Consider the following 19,051-nt stretch of genomic DNA (forward strand, 5'->3'; position numbering starts at 1 on the left):
AGTAATTCGTTTCTGATAAGTCCTGTCGTTTGCAAAAATTATTCTACATCCAAATACTGAATGTATCAAAGAAAATATACAGTAAGACACCCGTATCCGCGGGGGATATGTTCCAAGACCTACCATGGATGGCTGAAACCGCAGATATAAGCAAACACCTGCTGACCCCATATATAATGTGATTTTCTTGTACATACATACGTATAATAAAGTTTATTTACTAAATGAAACAGCCATCATTTTAAAGAACATCAAAGTGTTTCAACTGCTGCAGGTTTGGCCACACCACACACATCTGCGCTCAGGCTGAGTCAACCTGTGGGTACTGTGCCCAGAAGGGACATCAGTAAAAAAAGGATTGCCCCAATAAAACCAGCAAGCCGGTCTGCGCAAACTGCAAAAGCTCAAAACTTCCTCATAATCACTCAATAAGAGTGATAACAGTTGTCAAGTTTATCTAACCGCAAAGCGAGCACAACAAAGTAGAACTGATTATGGGCTTACGCCTTAAACAGTTCAACACCCAACAGATAAAATTCATCCAACTTAATGCGCAGCGGGCCAAGGTAGTTCCAGACCAGCCAAAAGTAATTTAAAAGTAATGAGGAAAATATCGACATCATGATCCTTCAAGAACCTTATACCCATCCCAAGCAGGTGTGAGGTTACCCACTTGCATACAAAATAATCCAAGCAGATAATGAAACTCCCTGGGCGGCAATTGTAGTCAGGAACCCAGAACTCACCACCGCCAAAATATCAAGTCTCTGCATATCTTGGGCTGTGTGCCTGCATGTCATCAAAGGTCCCTTGGAACCTTTTATGTCGTTTCTATATATAACAGACCCAGAGAGGATATTCTACCAACAATAAACTATCTGGAAAACATAGCAGCCCCTTTTCCCAATGAGAAAATTATTGTGGGGGCGGATGTAGACTGCCACTCTCCTGCTTGGTTTGCGGGGTCTGATGACCATAGTGGCATCCGCAATGGATAGCGATTAAAAGAATTTATCTCCAATTCACAGCTTACCATATTAAATAGGCCACACAATTTGCCAACATTTTCATCTACTCTCTGGGAATCAAATATTGATATCACCCTGGCTAGCAGACAGATGGCTGGCTACATCACTGGCTGGTGTGTCCAGGAGGCCTGGACCACCTCGGACTACCGGGCCAAATGTCCAAATTTCCATTTGGACATTTGGACATTTGGCCTTCCAAATTTGGACTTCCAAATGTCCAGAATCCAACAGCAACCATTGAATTCTAAACTCACATTGAACAGATTTAAAATAGAAAATGCTAACTGGGACTACTTCATAGCAGCTCTGGACATCTCTGTCATGCAACTCCCGACGGGGGACTGTAACTTGCTGGATCCAGGAGTACACCAGAGAACTGTTACCAGGGTCATTACAAATGCCTGCACCACAACCTTTAAACAAAAAAATCCGCTCCCCAGCGCTGTTACTTGGTGGTTCCCAGAGCTGCAGCGCCTCCGCAGAGAGGTAAATAGTAAAAGGAAAGCTTTTTAAAGAGCAAGGAAATCATGGCTGCAGCCAGAGGTCGAGGTCTTGAGACAACAATATAGAATAGCCAGGAACACCTATATAGCTCTGATCGGCCAAAGGAAAAGGGCATCTTGGGAGCATCTGGTGGCATCAACTGGGAATGCTGACCCTTGGGGGGGGGAGGGGGAGTGGTATATAAAATTACCACCAGTAAACTGCCCAGGGGAGAGGTTCTGACAACCACTCTCACACCACAAGGCACAATAACCACTACCTGGGAGCAGTCAATTAATAATATACTCAGTACCATTTTCCAGCCACCAATCTCTGACCTCACACCAATACAAGCCCAACTGTGTACCTTCAATGAGAGCTATACCAAGCAGGAAACAAGAGCTCTTCACCCCGGAGGAACTTCATCGAGCAGTATTGAAAGTATATCAAGGACAGAAAATGCCCAGGTCCTGACCTTCTGGAGCCAGAGATTGTCAAAAGAGTAGCAGACTACAAGCCATACTTACTGCTCAACCTTTTCAACTGTCTGACAAAAGGATCCTTTCCACTTGATTGGAAGACAGCTAATCTTCGACTTCTTCTCAAGGATCCGAATAAGCAGCCAACGTCATACAGACCAATCGCCCTCCTAACTGTTCTCAGCAAACTCCTTGAGAGACTAATCTTCTTCAGAATTCACAAGTATTATACAAACAGAAATCTACAGGCCAACAACCAGTATGGATTCCGTCAGGGGCGCTCAACAGTAGACGCACTAAATAACCTGATAACATCTGTGTGGAAAGATGATAACATCATCTTTCCACTCGCGAAAAATACTTCCTTGTAATTGCAATCGACTTTGTCGGAGCGTTTAACTCACTATGGTGGCCGAGCGTCCTTGGTAGGCTCAGGCAAGCTCAGATTCCTCAAAATCTCTACTCCTGCATTCAAAGCTATCTGTGTGACAGATCTGTCAGTGTAGAGACTCCTTACTCCAGGATGATCAGAAAGATCCACAGGGGATGCCCACAGGGCTCGTTCCTAGGACCAACTTTCTGGAACGTGGGCCTGGATGAGTTCCTAAATCAAGATCTTAGGCATATTAAGTCCCAAGCCTATGCAGACGATTTGATCCTTTCCATGCCTGCCAGCTCAAGAGCCCAGCTTGAAATTTCTGCTAACCAAGCACTCTGGCTCCTCCCGGAGTAGGCTACCCAGCACAACCTGACAGTCTCGGCTGAGAAAACCTCCAGCATCCTCCTGAAAGGGAACCTAAGCTCAACCAGACCACTGCAGATTACGATCACTGCCACAACCATCAAGTACTGCACCCAGCTTAAGCACCTTGGTGCAATCCTGGACTCAAAACTGTCCTTCCTCCCACATCTACAGTATATCCAAAAGAAGAAATCACACAGCATTGGTGGCAAGGATCACCCGCAGGGCCTGGGGCCTAAATCGACTTATCCTAGTCCTGTTTTACAAAGCAGTCTTTATTCCGGCCATCTTATATGCTGCAGGGGTCTGGTATCATGAGGCAACTATTGTCACAAATCAAAAGAAATTAACCACCATTCAAAGAGCAGTACTACTTACCATCACCAGAGCCTGCTGCATGGTGAGCACTCCTGCTCTGAGTCCTCGCTGGAGTCCTCCCTCTAGATCTTGAAATAATTAGATGCAGCATGTTGTATCATCTATCCAAAGGAATGTCCACTACCACCATTGGATTCACCAGCAATCAATCACAAGACAGAGAAAAGGTGCCTTCTCGCTCACCTGCAGCAAGCCTGGCAAGACAAGATGGACAACATCCACTAAGGGAGCAGTTACAAAGAAATTCATCCCTGAAGTAACGTTCACGTTCCCAAAAGTCCCAAGATGGTTTTCCCCTGGCCTGTACATAACATACCTCATCACAGGCCACGGGTTGATATGAGAAAAATTAACGTCTTTGGGCATCACAGATGATTCACGCTGCCACTGTGGCACTGACGAATCTTAGCACCATATAATGTATGACTGTCCTGACTATGAAGACTTGAGATCTATTCTGATCACAAAGATTATTAATTTGCCAAAGGATCAAGAACATATATTAATTCATACCCATGACAATTATCAATAATTCACTTTTGCACAGAATTTCTTCAACAGACGAAGAACATTAAGGAACCTATACCACCAAGAGCAATAACTTGAGACAGATTCTGGGCACCCTCTCCAGTAGCATCAACCTACAACCTCATCGAAGCTCAGTTAAACTGAAATTGACTTCCTTCATCCAAGTTCCATCGGGCTGATATCTGCAACTGAATCTCCAGGCAAGATCAACCAATACCTGATCCCACTGAAGATTCCAAAACCCAGACACTGGAGTGTCGACACCAGCAGCTTTTCTGCCACAAGCCACATTGGCAATCAAACCGAGAACTCTAGCCTGGTTTTCTTTTATTCTCCTCCCCGGCCGCGGGGAGGAAATTGGTTCCTGTCTCCTTCCCCCCTGCCACCCCCCTTCTGCCTGGTGAGGCCTGGGCCTGCCTCACTAACTTCTGGGGTTTCCTTCTCTATTGTCCCCATACCTCTGTCTTTTCCCCCAGCCTTCAACTTCCCCCCTACTCTGTTTATCTCGCAGTGTACACCCCCACACAACTTATCAGTTAATAACATCCAAATTTAAACCATGCTTATATATTACTCTTGGCCTTTTATATTCTAGCATTAACCCCCTTCTATATTTTTTTTATTTATTTATTTTATTTATTATTATTATTATTTTTTTTTTTTTTCACATAGGTCCTTGCCACTGAAATCTTTGGAAACTAGGTGGCAGGGCCTGCCAGAGTACAAAAATCTACTGGGTATCTGACCTCCCTCCCCGGGGCCAAGTGTGGTAATGGTGGGTTCCAACAGGGGCCCAACAGCTAAATGGTCAGAAGAACAACGGCACACAACACTACACATCCTTCCACTCCCCACACACTTTTTAAATCTCTGGCCTTCACAGAGTTCTGTGCTACACAGAGTACACAACGCAGAGATGGGGGAAACCCCTGATGCTGTCAGACAACTAACGCACTTTGCACTTGCTAAATGAAACACACAGTAAGATATTACCAACATTAAATATGGTAATAATAAAGTACAGCAGACTCTCGATTTACCGGGATTGGATTAACCAGAACACTTCGCCTCCAAATTTAAAAAAAAAAAAAAAAATCAACCAGAAATCATAACAGTCAAGTAATAACTAGAATAGGTATAAACAGATATTTTGCAAGTCGTAAATAAGTGACAAGAACCAGTGTTATAAATCGCCATTGAGAGATTAGGGTACCTATTATCTTGCAACCCCCACTGTCTTCACATCTACCGCCCAAAACAATAAAAAAAGAGACCAAATGTTTAGTTTGATTTAGTGCGTTCCATCGTACCGCAAAAGAAAAAATTTAGTTTAGTTATGTCAGGGATGTCGGAATTTTTTTTTTTTTTTTTTGTTTAGAAATTACGAAAATGATAGGCAAATGCAAGAGTTGTGCTTTCAAATTAAACAAAAACTTTAAATTATTCAAAAGTTTGAAAACGGTGCATCCGTTAAATCTTTAAAGAACCATTATATTTTGTTGGTGACCAAACCATACATGACATTGTAAAAAATAAAGGGAAGCTATTCGATTTAAAATCAACATCATAAAAAAATAAAGGGAAGCATCGTATTGGACACGCGAGTAGTATGTGTTAAGTGTTTTTGTTTTTTTTCCCCTGGTTAACTGCGAGTACGGGGCACAACTGTATAGTCAATTTTAGCTAATTTCCTCTCTTGGAAATAGGAAGCAGGATGTACAGAAGATGAGTATATATTGCTGTTTCCAATTTCTAGTATGAAATTGCTAATTCTTTGAACTTACTATTATGTTTCATAATTCATTTTGGGGGTCATATCCGAAACCACGATATGAAGAGGTGCATTATATCAAGGTTGCACTGTATCTTCATAACTGGCTGAGATTGTTGAGTAGTATGGCGTTTTTTTTTTAAATTTACAATTGATTTTATTAATAATTTAATTTTGTAATATATCCCTGAACCTGACTAAAACTTCCAGTTTTGCTGCTGAGTTTACAACCTTTGCCTGTCTTGTATTTATTTAATTTTTTAAGAGTTAATACAACATACTCCTAACAATTTTTAAAATATGTTTCCATCATTTTATTTTAGGATGCATTGGAATGGGCTATGAAACATTCTCTCTGGGGACATGCACTTTTCTTAGCATCAAAAATGGATCCGCGAACATATGCAAGGGTAATGACAAGATTTGCAAATTCGTTAGTTTTGAATGATCCACTTCAAACTCTTTATCAGTTGATGTCAGGTCGACAGCCAGCTGCTGTAACTGTGAGTATAATATTTTGTAAATTATTAATTTAAAGATACTATATACCGTTTAAACTGTACCATATTATCTGTTGTTATGAGATTGTGATTAGTTTAAAATACATGTCTGCTCCCACACCACTGAAAAAACATGAGTAATTTTCAGTGGTACGGGAACAAAATCAGAAGTGTGCTTTCTCACTCTGTTAGATTTTTACTGCAGCGGATTAGGTTAGATATCAACATTTGCACAAGCTTCTCTTCAGTTTATGTTCAAGTTGAGCAGAGAAGTATTCAATTTTCTTTAAATTAGAGGACATTTTTCCAAAGAAGAATTCTAATACCGTCATAGTTGGACAGGATTCTGATTCTATATGTGACTTTTCAGAATTTTTGAGGCAGCTGGATTTGGTAATGACATGACAAAATGAGTGACCCTGTATACTGATATAGATGTTTGCTTGTTTGCAACAAAGTTTTGTAGCTGATGAAGTCTCTGTCTCATTGTGTTGTTGCCACCATATTTCACCAGTAACTTGTACAGTTTGAATTATAAATATTTTGTTTTCTTATGCCTGCCTAGTCTGTATATTTATATTTAAATAAGTATTCATCCGTTAGTGATACATATAATTCTTCAAATTATAAAATTTCATTAGGTATATAAGCCTTTGAATGCTTTAATCCAGTGTTATTTATTTTTCTCATATTAATTTTGATGCAAACTCCTCTAGCCATGTGCCATTCAGGGTGGATTACTCTAACTTGACAATGTAATTTGAGTGTCTGATTACTACCAGTGACTCTTCATGCATTTCGTCTCCAGATAAAGGAATCTCTAGGTGGCAGTGATCATAATATATTGTGGTGGAATTTACTTAAGGGTATTACCACTATTAAAGGTAAAAGGAAGAGGTTTTGTTTTCATAAAGGTGACCACAATGGCCATAGACAGCTCTTTAAATTATTTTCACCAACCGATGATATTACCAACTGGAAATTCTAATTGGGAGACATTTAGGGAAGTATCATAGAAACTACTAAGCTTTTTATACCAACAAAGGGATTTTTCAAGTTTATATTAAATGTATGTTAGCTGAAGTGTTGATGGTAGTGGCAGGGAAGAAAAATGGATGGGATGATTATAAACAGGAGGTACATAAACTTACAGTAAGTACAAACTAATCAACAATCAAGTCATTAACAGGGTTATAAGCTGAGGCCAATTATAAATCTTTGGTGAAGAATGTAATGAAAATTAGCTAGGAATTTTTTGCTTTGTTAACACCAGAAAAAAAGGAATGAAGCACATTTCCCCACCAGATATGAACGGTATAACTATTGATAATCTTGTTCAGGTTGCTGACAAATTTTGCCATCTCATCATCATTGAATAATTTTGCATCTGCTAGATTCACATGAAGTTTTTAGGTATGGGAACACGAGAAGTATATGAAGTTATAACTGGCAGCTAAATGATTTTATGATAACTGAAAAGAAAGTGGAAAAGAAGTTGTTGAAGCTGTAAGTAAATAAGGCACCTGGGACTGATGGAGTATCCAATTATATTAAAATAAGCAGCAAAATAGGTAAGGCGAACCCTTGTTTTTAGGGAGGGGGAGGTCTCTAAGATTAGAGATGTTCAAATGTCTCTCCTGTTCAAAAAGGGGATTAAAGAGCAAAATGAGTAGTTACAGACCTGTAATTACTCACTTTGTAAAATTAATTTCTTTTCTTGGGAAAATAGTGGAGTCGGTGGTTAAAGAGGTTTTGCAGGATTTTCTTGACAGGGATGCATTATATGGAAATCACACATGGATTTGTTAAGGGGAGATCATGTCTGACCAGAGTGATTTGACATCATATGCTTAGACTTCAGTAAACCTTTTGATACTGTACTGCATGAAAGATTGCTGTACAAATTAGAACATTGTGGCAAGTTACTGCCATGGTTAAAGGGATGGTCGAGTAGTGGAAGACAGACTGGTTATAACTGGGCATTGCCATTCTTAGACTAATTTTATTAGTAGCATCCCTCAGGTTTCACTGCTGGTACTCATACTGTTTTCAGTGTTTAGTAACAATATTGATAACAATATCATGCTTATTTTCTAATTTTATAGATGTTACAAAGGATAGCAGGGTTAATGACTGGAATCAGGGTGTACTACTGTAGCAGCATGAACTAGAAAAATTGGATAGATGGGCTGAGAAGTGTCAGTTGAAGTTTAATGCTGATCAAGGTACTGCACATGGCCACAGAAATTCCAGAATAACATACCAATTAGGTGATAACCCTAAATGCTATCTTAAAAATTAGTCTTTTTCATTTTGAAATACTTTAAAATCAAATATATAATGTACCACACTCAAGGTAGTGGAGAAAGAATACAACCTTGTGGGGTAATTGTACAGTTTGATGCGATATTTTCTGATTAATGGAAACAGGCTTTTGTGGCAGTTCATTAAGTTAGGCTTTTGCTGTACTACTCAAAATAAGATAATTAAAAAAAATAATAAAAATAAACTACCTATTTTACTCCCTCCTCATGTAGGTGTCTGTCTAGCTATCCTGTGAATTTTCCAGAGCTGTTGTCCTCTACTGCTCACAATAATTAGTATACTAATTTGCCTTTGTATTACGAATACTCCTTTGTGTATTTGCATATTGTGAATTTTTAGTGTCTCTGAGGAAGAATAGTTTAGCATTGATCTTTCTGACTTTGAATGTGGAATGATTGTGGGGGCAAGATATGCAGGTGCTATAGACAAAAGCTACCATGGTTAAGTGCTCCTGTTCTGTAGTGTCATGAGTATTTGTGACTGGCTCAACAGTAGTTGAATAACCAGCCAAAGGTTACATGTGGGACAGCCATGTGAAGTCAATGCCTGTGGTGAGGCATACCGTGCCTTGTCTTATAACACAGCAGCCTAACTAAACACCAGTACAATGTAGGAATAGCAAAACCAATATCCACATGGACTATAGTTTATAGTGTTACAGTTCAAGTGGTACTTGGGGAGTCTCCCCCAACTCTGCATTGTGTACTTTTGTGATGCAGAACAAACTCTGTTAAGGCCAGATTGTGTGTGTGTGTGGTGTGCGGCATGTTATGTTGATTCTGCTTTTCATCTGGCATTGTACCTGTGGAACCTTGGAAAACCAAGGTGCTCCTCTTTGCCTGTCCACTACCTTGAGGAGGTGGACCAGAAAGTAGCGTGTAAGGTCTGGGGGCAAACCCTGGAGTTGAGAGTGAACTTTCCAGGAAGGACCACCCCCAAAATCTCAAGTTTTTGTTGGCAAGGAGCACGGGAAAGGGGAGGGGGACCAGGCAAAGTGTTAGGATGAGAGATGGGAAGGGGTGGCCAGTTCCTTGGGTATTTGGGGGGGGGGAGATTAAAGTCATAGGGTCAGAGCATCCCATGTGGGGGAGGGAATGATTGCTGTCGGGCTGTTTTGTTACGTTGAAAAATCCCACACTGGCTTCAGGCTAGCTGAAGCCAGTGTCAGCATCCCATGCCTTTTCACCCATAGCGGCTTAGCATCAGCACAGGCAATGGGGGAACATCCAGATTGGGTGCATCGCCCAACTCACTCATGTTTGGGCTGACCGGGCTAGCCGGGTGGGTAAAGTGCCTGCCTGGCAAGCCAAAGGTCGCGGGTTCGAATCCCGCCTCTGGCTTGGATCAAAGTACTGCAAAAACCTTGGGAGGTGCACTATGGCCACAGAAGCCGATGCGCCAACAACTACCAAAAAAAAAAAAAAAAAAAAAAAAACTCATATTTGGGTTGCCTATCAGCAAGACAAGGGTACAACACGTTTCAGTGACATACCTATCATTATACAAGTACACAGGACATTGTAAAAGATTTTTTGTATGTATATTCAGGGTGCAACAAGAAAGACAAATCACAGTATTTACTCTGTTTCACTCAACAACCTAACTGACATGTTGACAGTACCCTGAATATAGATGGTGTGCCAAATTTGTTTTCCTCCTGCAGGTGCCTTTGGCCAACACACACACTCACACTCCATGTTTCACACTAACATATGAAACAATTTAAATGCCCGTACACAGTTGCACATACTTTCATACATCTTACATATACCCACAGCCACACTTCATCTACATACAGTCAGGCATTCTTAGGGTTTGATTAATTAGGGAAAGGATTACCCAATAGATCCCCCAGGTCTTGGTCAGTAAGTCACATTCAATTGTTTATTATGTCATATCTGGGGGGGGGGACTGCACTATATTCAGGTTTGTATTGTGGGTTCAGTTATTTAGTGGCAAATGATGCAACAAAGCAAGCTTATACAGCATAGGCAAAAAAAAACAAAAAAAAACCACCATTTCATCTATCCATTCCCTCCAATAGTTTTTCTAGTTCTTCCTTGAATTTATTTAAGCTATCAACTTCCACAACAACAGATGGAAGTTCCACCCGATGGCTAAAGGAACAAACTTCTGTACATCTGTTCTGCAACCATCCTTCTTACTCAGTTTGAATTTATTTCACCTCATGTGTATAGTCTGAGCAAGAGGAAGAATCCCATCAGCATTGAGCTTGCTCGATCCATTCCAAGCCTTAAACACATCAATTAGATGACCTCGCAGGTGCCTAGTCTCCAGACACTGCAATTTGCAGAACTGATGCCTTCCTTGGTAAGAGCACCCCTTTGTTCCACTCACAATCTCATTGCCCTCCAGCAGCTCTTGGCGCCTCCGTAGCCAGGTGGGAAGGAGCAGCAGTGCGTAGCACACGCTTCTTGATTAGACTGGGGTTCGAGCCTGTAACCACCAAATACGGAGGATGCGGAAAGGTCAGGGAATGACCACTGCATATTCCCGGAGCAATATGGCCTTAGTTGCTAATGCTCCTAAAAACCAAATAACAAACAAACAAACAACCAGCAGCTCTACATCCATCCTAAAATGAGTCCTCCAGACCTGTATGCAGTACTCAAGATGTGGCCTGCCCATGGGATAATCAACTCCTTAGACCTGCTAAAAAAAATTATTGTTGTGATGGTGTTTATGGCCTGTTGCAGGATTTCCCTGCAAGCTTTCAAGACTGCCTGAGAATACTAACTCACTGCTTTGCAATATAGCTTTTCAGTTATGAAGAGGTGCTCGTGGTTCCTGCATAAAGAACATGCTATATTATTAAGGGAGCTGCTACAGAATATGGCTCCAGTCCCGTTAGTTTTACAGTATTGTGGATCATTGGATATTTCAAGGCCAAACAGTTTAGCCCCGAAAGAGCCATGCCTAGTCAAAATGAATGTTGTATATATTCTTGGTGCAGACCAGGTCAGGGGTTTGGGGTATACCAGGTAAACCCGGGGAATACACACCTTGGTTGTCTCCCCCTTTGTTGTCTGGTCCCAATTGTTCTGCCTCATTTGTTGCAATTTCATGGCTGTTTGTTTTCTTTCCTGCTTTACAGGATTGCCCAGGTTTTAGGGTAATGCCCATGAAATCAGTGAGTATGCATATTTTTAATCTGTAGTGTAATGTGCTTTTAATAATCTCTAGGTCCAGTGGCAGGATACTAGCCAGTGCTTGCAGGGCAGGGTGCTCATGGTTTAGCACGCTTGGGTTATTGTTAAGAGTGGAATTCTAGATATGCTGTCTATTTTTAGCTTGTTCTTCACTATGATTGCTTTGAGGAACCAGATTGCAGCATTATAAGTAGAAAAGCTGCTTTACGTTGAGAGACAGGGTTTTCTTTTTGAGAATAAGTGAGATGGGGATAAAATGAGTTTATTGTCAAATATTGCCCTGAGATACTTCAGTTCAGTGGTTATTTTAATCAAAGTGCCAGATAATCTGATCACAGGGAATCCCTAGTTTGAAGCATCCCCTTGATTAGAATACACCTAGTTTTTGCTGCAGAGATTGAGAATTTGCAGTAGTTATTACAAAGCAAGACTGGCTCATTCTTCCATTACTGTTCTAGTGTTTGCTGGTATATGCAGAATAAGGTCATTTGCAAAGGCAGTCTTATCTACAGGATCTTGACTTGTGTTAAGAAATTCATCCAGTACTGAATTCCAAAAGAACAGACCCAGTACTGAGCCTTGGGAGCATCCCCTGGTCAGAGTGCTTGTGATTCTTTGGAATCTGATAAGCACTGTGACAACTTATTGCTTAAGTAATCCTGAATAATGTGATATAAGTTGAGGCACATTTTCCTGGTGCACCCTTCTAGAATGCTGGGCCACAAAAGTGCATCTAAGGCACCTTCAAATATCTAAGTGGATAGCCAGCAAAAAAATATTTGCTGGCTATCCACATAGATAGCCAGCAAATATTTTTCTTGTACTGTTTTTGCTTTACTGGTCACGTAGTACATGGCATCTACTGTTGAGTGGTTCTATTTAAAGCTGAATTGTTTGTCTGAATACATATTTGCTGCAGTGTAGTAATTACTCCAGTGGAGGAGAATTAACTTTTCTAATATTTTGCCAAGTGCTAGCAGTAGTACAATAGGTCTTTAAGACCTACTAGGTTGATCTGGAGGCTTTTCTGAGTTCTTAAGGATAATTGTGAGATTAGTATGTTTCCAGGTATCTGGGAATTTGCCTGTTGGGAGGCAGTTGTTAAACAGCTAAAGGGTATGATACGTGTATGCTGTTACTAGTTTTTTTAATTACTTCAACCTCAATGAGGTCATAACCTGGTCATTTGTTTTCCTTGGTCCTGTCAATGGCAGATTTTAATTCTTCTAATGAGAATGGAGTTCTGTCACATCGGTTTGGTAGTTAGAATTTTCTGCACAGATTTCTTTCTTTTCTGTCGGGGGGGGTATATCTTGGCAGGAGTGCATTCAGGACCTTGCCCATGGTGTCCTCTCTTATGTGTGTTGGGGACCTATCTAGTGTCATAGTCACATGATTTCACCTCTTTGGAGCTTGTTTGCTACAATCCAGTAGATCGCAGGAGTTAGTTTTTCAAGACACCCCAACCAAGGCATTGCTATGATAACTTGTTTTTTTGAGTCTAAACTAAACTAGGAAGCATCTGAACCAGTTAATGTATGATCTCGCTAATTGTACTTTGTCAAGTAATAACTGGAGGGAGTCCAAAGCATTGTGTATGCAGAAGGCACTGTCAAGGCAACATTGTGTGAACATGTTTGCTGCTACCCCATGCAAATATGTGGCATTGGATTTTTAAACCAACTGGAGGGAAAATAACCCTACTTTTAGAACTTTTTCTTCCAATTCGACAAAAGAAAAAACTGGATATTTTGATCAAGCAATCTTCACAAGGTGATCAATTCAGTGATAGCAAGAAGAAAGCCCAAAAAACATCTCTGCCCTTTTCAATCCTATGGTTTTCAATCCCAGGTCAAAAAGGTCACCAGAAAAGTTGCCAGCAAAAGTGTTAAGGAGCTGGGTATATTCTTGCTGTGTACATCATAACCAAATATTCCATTAATTCAAACATGTCTCCCTCTACTTTTAATTTATCTACCAATTCCATAATTATATCCCAGAGTTGAAATTACAGCCTACAGTTCCTTACCAGTTTCACAGTCAAGTAACCGCATTTTCTACACTTTTATAACTTTTATTTTTGCCCCTGAAAACAGAGTGTAAGTGGCCAGTCATTGTTGGGTTTTAATAAGTTTAATGGTTTGTTTTCATTGTGTTTTCTTAATGGGCACAAAAAAAAAAAATCCACTAAAAGCTTTTCACAGACAGGAAACAGTCCTAATTTGCAAATTATGATGTCTGGAGACTAGGCACCGGAAGGTGCCTAGTCTCCAGACATCATAAAGCACTGATTGGTCTCAGCATGCTCAATGCTGATGGTATTCTTCCTCTTGCTCAGAATAATCACCTGAGAGGGCATAAATTCAAATTGAGGAAAGACAGATGTAAGATAGATGTGTGGAAATTTGCCTTTAGCCAGCGGGTAGTTGGTTGGTGGAAGACTTCCATCCCTTGTTGTGGAAGTTGATAGCCTAAATAAATTTAACGCTCAGCTGGACAGGTATTTCGAACGAACGTGGAGGTGAAATGGGAGTGGTATTTTTTTTTTATTTTTTTTTTGGCTGATGCTGCATAAGCTTGATTTCTTGCATCATATGCCTATGCTAATCTTAACTCAGTCAAAAACAAAAAAATAAATAAAATGGGTAATAAAGAAAAGAAACCCAAGAAATTTGGACAACTTCAAAAATCCTTATAATTGGTGTGGCATCAAGAATTCTTAACAGATTATTCCTAAAATCTAATTTTTATCAACATCATTCTTGTGTTAATCATTATGGCAGGGAAAACAAAATATTAAATGCCCAAAAAAATTAGAATTAGTATTGACAATTGATGCAAGGAAGTAAGCTTATACAGCATCATCAAAAAAAAAAAAAAACTACCCGCCTCATCTAACAATTCCCTCTATCTTACATAAGCGAAATACAGTTGTACTGTTATAAAAATTGTGATTTATTTAAAGGCCAAATTGTTACAAAATTGTGATTTATTTCACAATTTTATAACAAAAAAAAAAAAAAAAAAAAAAAAAAGTAAACTGCAGGAGGGAAGCCTCCTCAATAATTCATGCTGAGGGAAATGGGCCATAATCTGCCACGCTAGTTCAGTGCAGGTTAGCAGATCGACCATATTTAGCAGTCGGACTTGAACCCCAGTCTACTCAAAGAGAGTGTGCTACAGCACTCCCGCTCCTGACCTACGGAGCTGTCTATTTGTTATTTTATAACAAATATACGTCTATTTGTTATTTTATAACAAACAGATGCAAATTGTTATTTTATAACAATTTGCCTTTAAACCTATTTATATTCTGGAAGAAAAAATTTTCTGCCTTTTATTCTCTGTAGACAGAGATTACATGGAAGCTGCCATGTGGCTTGCAGTGTGAGCATATGCTGCCTGAGGAGTACACAGTGTTGACTTGGGCACTGTGAGAAGGGGCTTTCAGACCACTGTGGTTGCTCAGGTTGTCAGAGATTGTTACTACAATCCTTTTAAGATAATGAGATAATCCTATACCCTACCTTTATGGGTCTAAGGTTCCTGGACAGTTAGCATGTCCATATTCCCTTCTTCCATCTTGATTTTTAGCTGGTCTGCTGTGACTCTTGCATACTATGCATTTAGTTGGAGAAATTTTAATGAATGACTGTAATTGTTACGATGGTTAATATCCATAATATATTTTTTTGCTAACAAGTTTTCATAGTGTTTTGGTATAATGGGCATTTGGTACCTCTAATACAGTGATTTAGGGTCCAGCTTAATTTTTTTGCAATTCAAACTTCTTGGTTCGGTGTTTTTCTTTTTACATTCTCTAATTGTATGGCCTTTAATACCGCATTGTCCACACATGGACTCTCTTTTTTTTTTTTCTTGCACTTGTGTGGGTGGTGTGGCTCTCTAGTACTCAATATGTCAGGATGGGGAAATATTCCCTGTTGGCTGGTCCAGCCATCTTAGACTCTACCCTTGCTTTTCAGAATATTCCAAGTTCTGGGGGGGGGGGCACTTCTATAATGCAGTTTCATTTCAATTGGGATTTGGAGGATCTTTAGCATATACATTACAAATAATTTTTGTAATGTATATGCTTCCTCCATGAAGTTTCGAATATTTTGGTGTTTTCTATATCAAAAAGTAGTAGGGGTTCCTGCTCTTGAGGACTCAGCTTTTGAGTTCAGAGTTACCATCTCCTTTAAGTTTTTGATTTTGGAAGCAGCCTCCTCTGTGGCAGTTTCAATAACTATCCTCTAGTCCCTAGTGCAGTTTCATTTCAATTGGGATTTGGAGGATCTTTAGCATATACATTACAAATAATTTTTGTAATGTATATGCTTCCTCCATGAAGTTTTGAATATTTTGGTGTTTTCTATATCAAAAAGTAGTAGGGGTTCCTGCTCTTGAGGACTCAGCTTTTGAGTTCAGAGTTACCATCTCCTTTAAGTTTTTGATTTTGGAAGCAGCCTCCTCTGTGGCAGTTTCAATAACTATCCTCTAGTCCCTAGTCTTTCGTAGTACTTTGATTTTTACATGTTTCAAGTGAAGCTGATTAATAATTGCCTCCTTAAGAGCCACACTGGAAGAGTGCAGTTCACTGTTTCTAGTCTTTATTATAACTGTATTTTGGTCTCTGGTTTTTGAGGGTGCAGAGTTAGTCTTAATTGTTTTAGTTTGCTCTGCAGATTTTTCAACCTGGCCGTAGGTTATGGTTCTGATGTTTCTCTATTCTTTGTTTTTATTTAAGCATTCAAGTTTTGCATAGAAAATTTGATTTTGGTGTAAGGTTGTTATTTGTTTCTCTAGAGGCAGACCAGCACTCTGATTTGAAGCCTTACTGCAGCTGTGATTCTCCATGTATGGGAGAGCCATGTTGGCAGATGATATGGTTATTTTATATTTATATATTTCATAGTTATGGTTCAGCTGTTTCTTTATTGTTTTCATTTAGGCATTCAAGTTTTGCCTAGAAAACTTGATTTTGGTGCAGGGTTGTTACTTGTCTCTCTAGAGGCAGACCAGAACACTATGATTTGAGGTCTTCGGCATCATCTACTGGCATTGTTTGCCTGGTAACTTCAAAGCAACTGTAAGTTGCATATCTGTGTTTGAATGATTGTTGTTTGACATTTTGGGGGAGAAAGTGGAGAGTGAGTGCAGCGTTTTTTGCACCATGGTTCCTCGTTAGAAGAAAAGCAAATTGATATATCATTTTCCTTATTTAAATGATTTGAAGGCAAGTTTTAGCTTGTTAAAGTACCATGGGTTAGGTGGGGGAAGGTCACACAAAACAAACACTTTATAGTATTATTGCTGCTATTACATACAATATGCTACTCACACTTATCACAACCAAAATTACTGCTAATCACACAGAAGATTAAACAAAATTGAACTCTAAATTTATCTCTATTTTGTCAGGATTTACAAAATCCTGAATGTTGCTAATGGTAATGGCTGCTACGTCAGCGTTTGTTGTGTGCTGTAACAATGATGACAAAGTTAAATATCATTACAGCACAGGAACATTCAGAACTTGGTGTAGAAGCAACCGAAAACAAAATTCCACTTACATGATAGCGCTTCAAAAGCTGTATCTGTACAAAAAAATTCCAGTGAAAATCCATAGTTAACTTCCAAAAATGTTCAAAAAATGAGCACTTCTGTCCAAAATCTGTCTTCAGATCCTCATGGATTTAGTGTTACAGGTCAATCAGCACTGGGGGTTTTCCTCAACTTCGCAGATCCACATTCATAGTTGTGCCCATTGCTGTTTTCTGTATTTATTAATGATTAGCATTAGTAGAGGCATATGATGCAAGAAATCGAGCTTATGCAGCATCAGCCAAAAAAAAAAACCTTCCATTTCACCCCTCTGTTCGTTCGAAATACCTGTCCAGCTGAGCCTTAAATTTATTTAGGCTATCAACTTCCACAACAAGGGATGGAAGTCTGTTCCACCAACCAACTACCCACTGGCTAAAGGCAAATTTCCACACATCTATCCTATATTTGTCTTTCCTCAATCTGAATTTATGCCCTCTCAGGTGATTATTCTGAGCAAGAGGAAGAATCCCATCAGCATTGAGCATGCTCAAACCATTCAAGGCTTTATACACCTCTATCAGATCACCTCGCCAGTGCCTAGTCTCCAGACACTGTAATTTGAAAAACTTAAGCCTTTCTTCATAAGAGCAACCCTTTGTTCCATTCACTAATCTTGTTGCCCTTCTCTGTACTCGTTCCAGCAGCTGTACATCCTTCTTGAAATGAGGCCTCCAGACCTGTATACAGTACTCAAGGTGTGGCCTGACCATTGCCTTATACAAGGGAATAGTCACCTCCTTATCCCTGCTAGAAAAATTCCTTTTTATCATTGACATGACACCATGAGCTGCTCTTGCAGCCCGTCTGCACTGCTCAGAGAACTTCATATCTGCCTGCACAATTACCCCCAGGTCCTTTTCATTCTCTACCACTGTTAGTGTAGTACCATAGAGTTAATATGTTGCTCTGGGGTTGCTGTTTCCCATATGTAGTACTTTCCATTTGTCAACGTTAAACTTGTTGTTTGTTTGTTATTTGGTTTTTAGGAGCATTAGCAACTAAGGCCATATTGCTCCGGGGATATGGGGTGGTCATTCCCTGAACTTTCCGCATTCTCCATATTTGGTGGTGACGGGCTCGAACCCTGGTCTAATCAAGAAGCATATGCTACGCACTGCTGCTCCTTCCCACCTGGCTATGGAGGCGCCTAAAGTTAAACTTCATTTGCAACCTCTCAGCCCATCTGCTCAACCTTTCCAGATCCTGTTGCAGCAGCATAGCATCAGTAGTAGTGTCCTTAACAACCCTGCCAACCTTTGTATCGTGTACAAACTTGGACATTAAGCTTGATATACCATCATCAGTATCATTTATAAATACAGAAAACAATAATGGACCCAGCACTGAACCCTGAGGGACTCCACTAATAACATTAGTCCACGATGAGCAGTGTCCATTGATTACCACTCTCTGTCTTCTCCCCCTCAACCACCCCTTTATCCATAGCAGCAATTTGCCTCCAATGCCACACTGCTCCAATTTGTGCAGCAGTCTTCCATGTGCAACAGTATCAAAAGCCTTTCTAAGATCCAAATATATAATATCAAAGTTATTCCCTGTATCCAGTTCTTTTGTGACTGCATCATAGTATCCAATCAAATTGGTCAGGCAAGACTTTCCCTTAACAAAACCATGCTGTGTCCGAGCTATAACTGAAGTCTTGTCTAGATGATACTGCAGTGCTTCTTTAACCAGTGCCTCCATTAATTTTCTTGGAACAGAAGTTAAACTCACAGGTCTATAATTACTTGTGTCAGCCTGTGATCCTCCTTTGTGAATTGGGGTCACATTTGCACATCTCCAGTCTAAGGATACCTCCCCTGAGTCCAAGGAAGCTCTCATAATTATGGCTAAGGGTTTGCTTACTTCCTTTGCTGCCTCCTTTAATATAACTGGATAGATCCCATCCACCCCAGGTGCCTTTTTTATGTTTATCGTCAACAAATTATCCTCCACTTTCCTCATTTATTACAAAATCATCTAGCTCACTGCAAGAGTTTAATTCACCTCTGGCATTTTCCTCCCTGAATAACTCCT

The 19,051-nt window shown here is 39.9% G+C and overlaps 1 protein-coding gene across 2 annotated transcripts in view; it reads left to right on the top strand.

Moving 5' to 3' along the window:
* The window catches only part of Sec16 (endoplasmic reticulum export factor secretory 16), a 592,575-nt gene that overhangs the window by 270,569 nt on the left and 302,955 nt on the right, over window positions 1-19,051 (top strand). For both annotated transcript variants that reach the window (XM_090389538.1, XM_090389539.1), the window contains exon 18: window positions 5,733-5,912. In XM_090389538.1, coding sequence (XP_090245664.1) covers window positions 5,733-5,912 — 180 coding nt within the window. The remainder of the gene's footprint in view (window positions 1-5,732; window positions 5,913-19,051) is intronic.

This window comes from Mastigoproctus giganteus, chromosome 2 (assembly GCF_048544385.1).
Source record: "Mastigoproctus giganteus isolate SK-2022 chromosome 2, ASM4854438v1, whole genome shotgun sequence".
NCBI lineage: Eukaryota > Metazoa > Arthropoda > Arachnida > Uropygi > Thelyphonidae > Mastigoproctus > Mastigoproctus giganteus.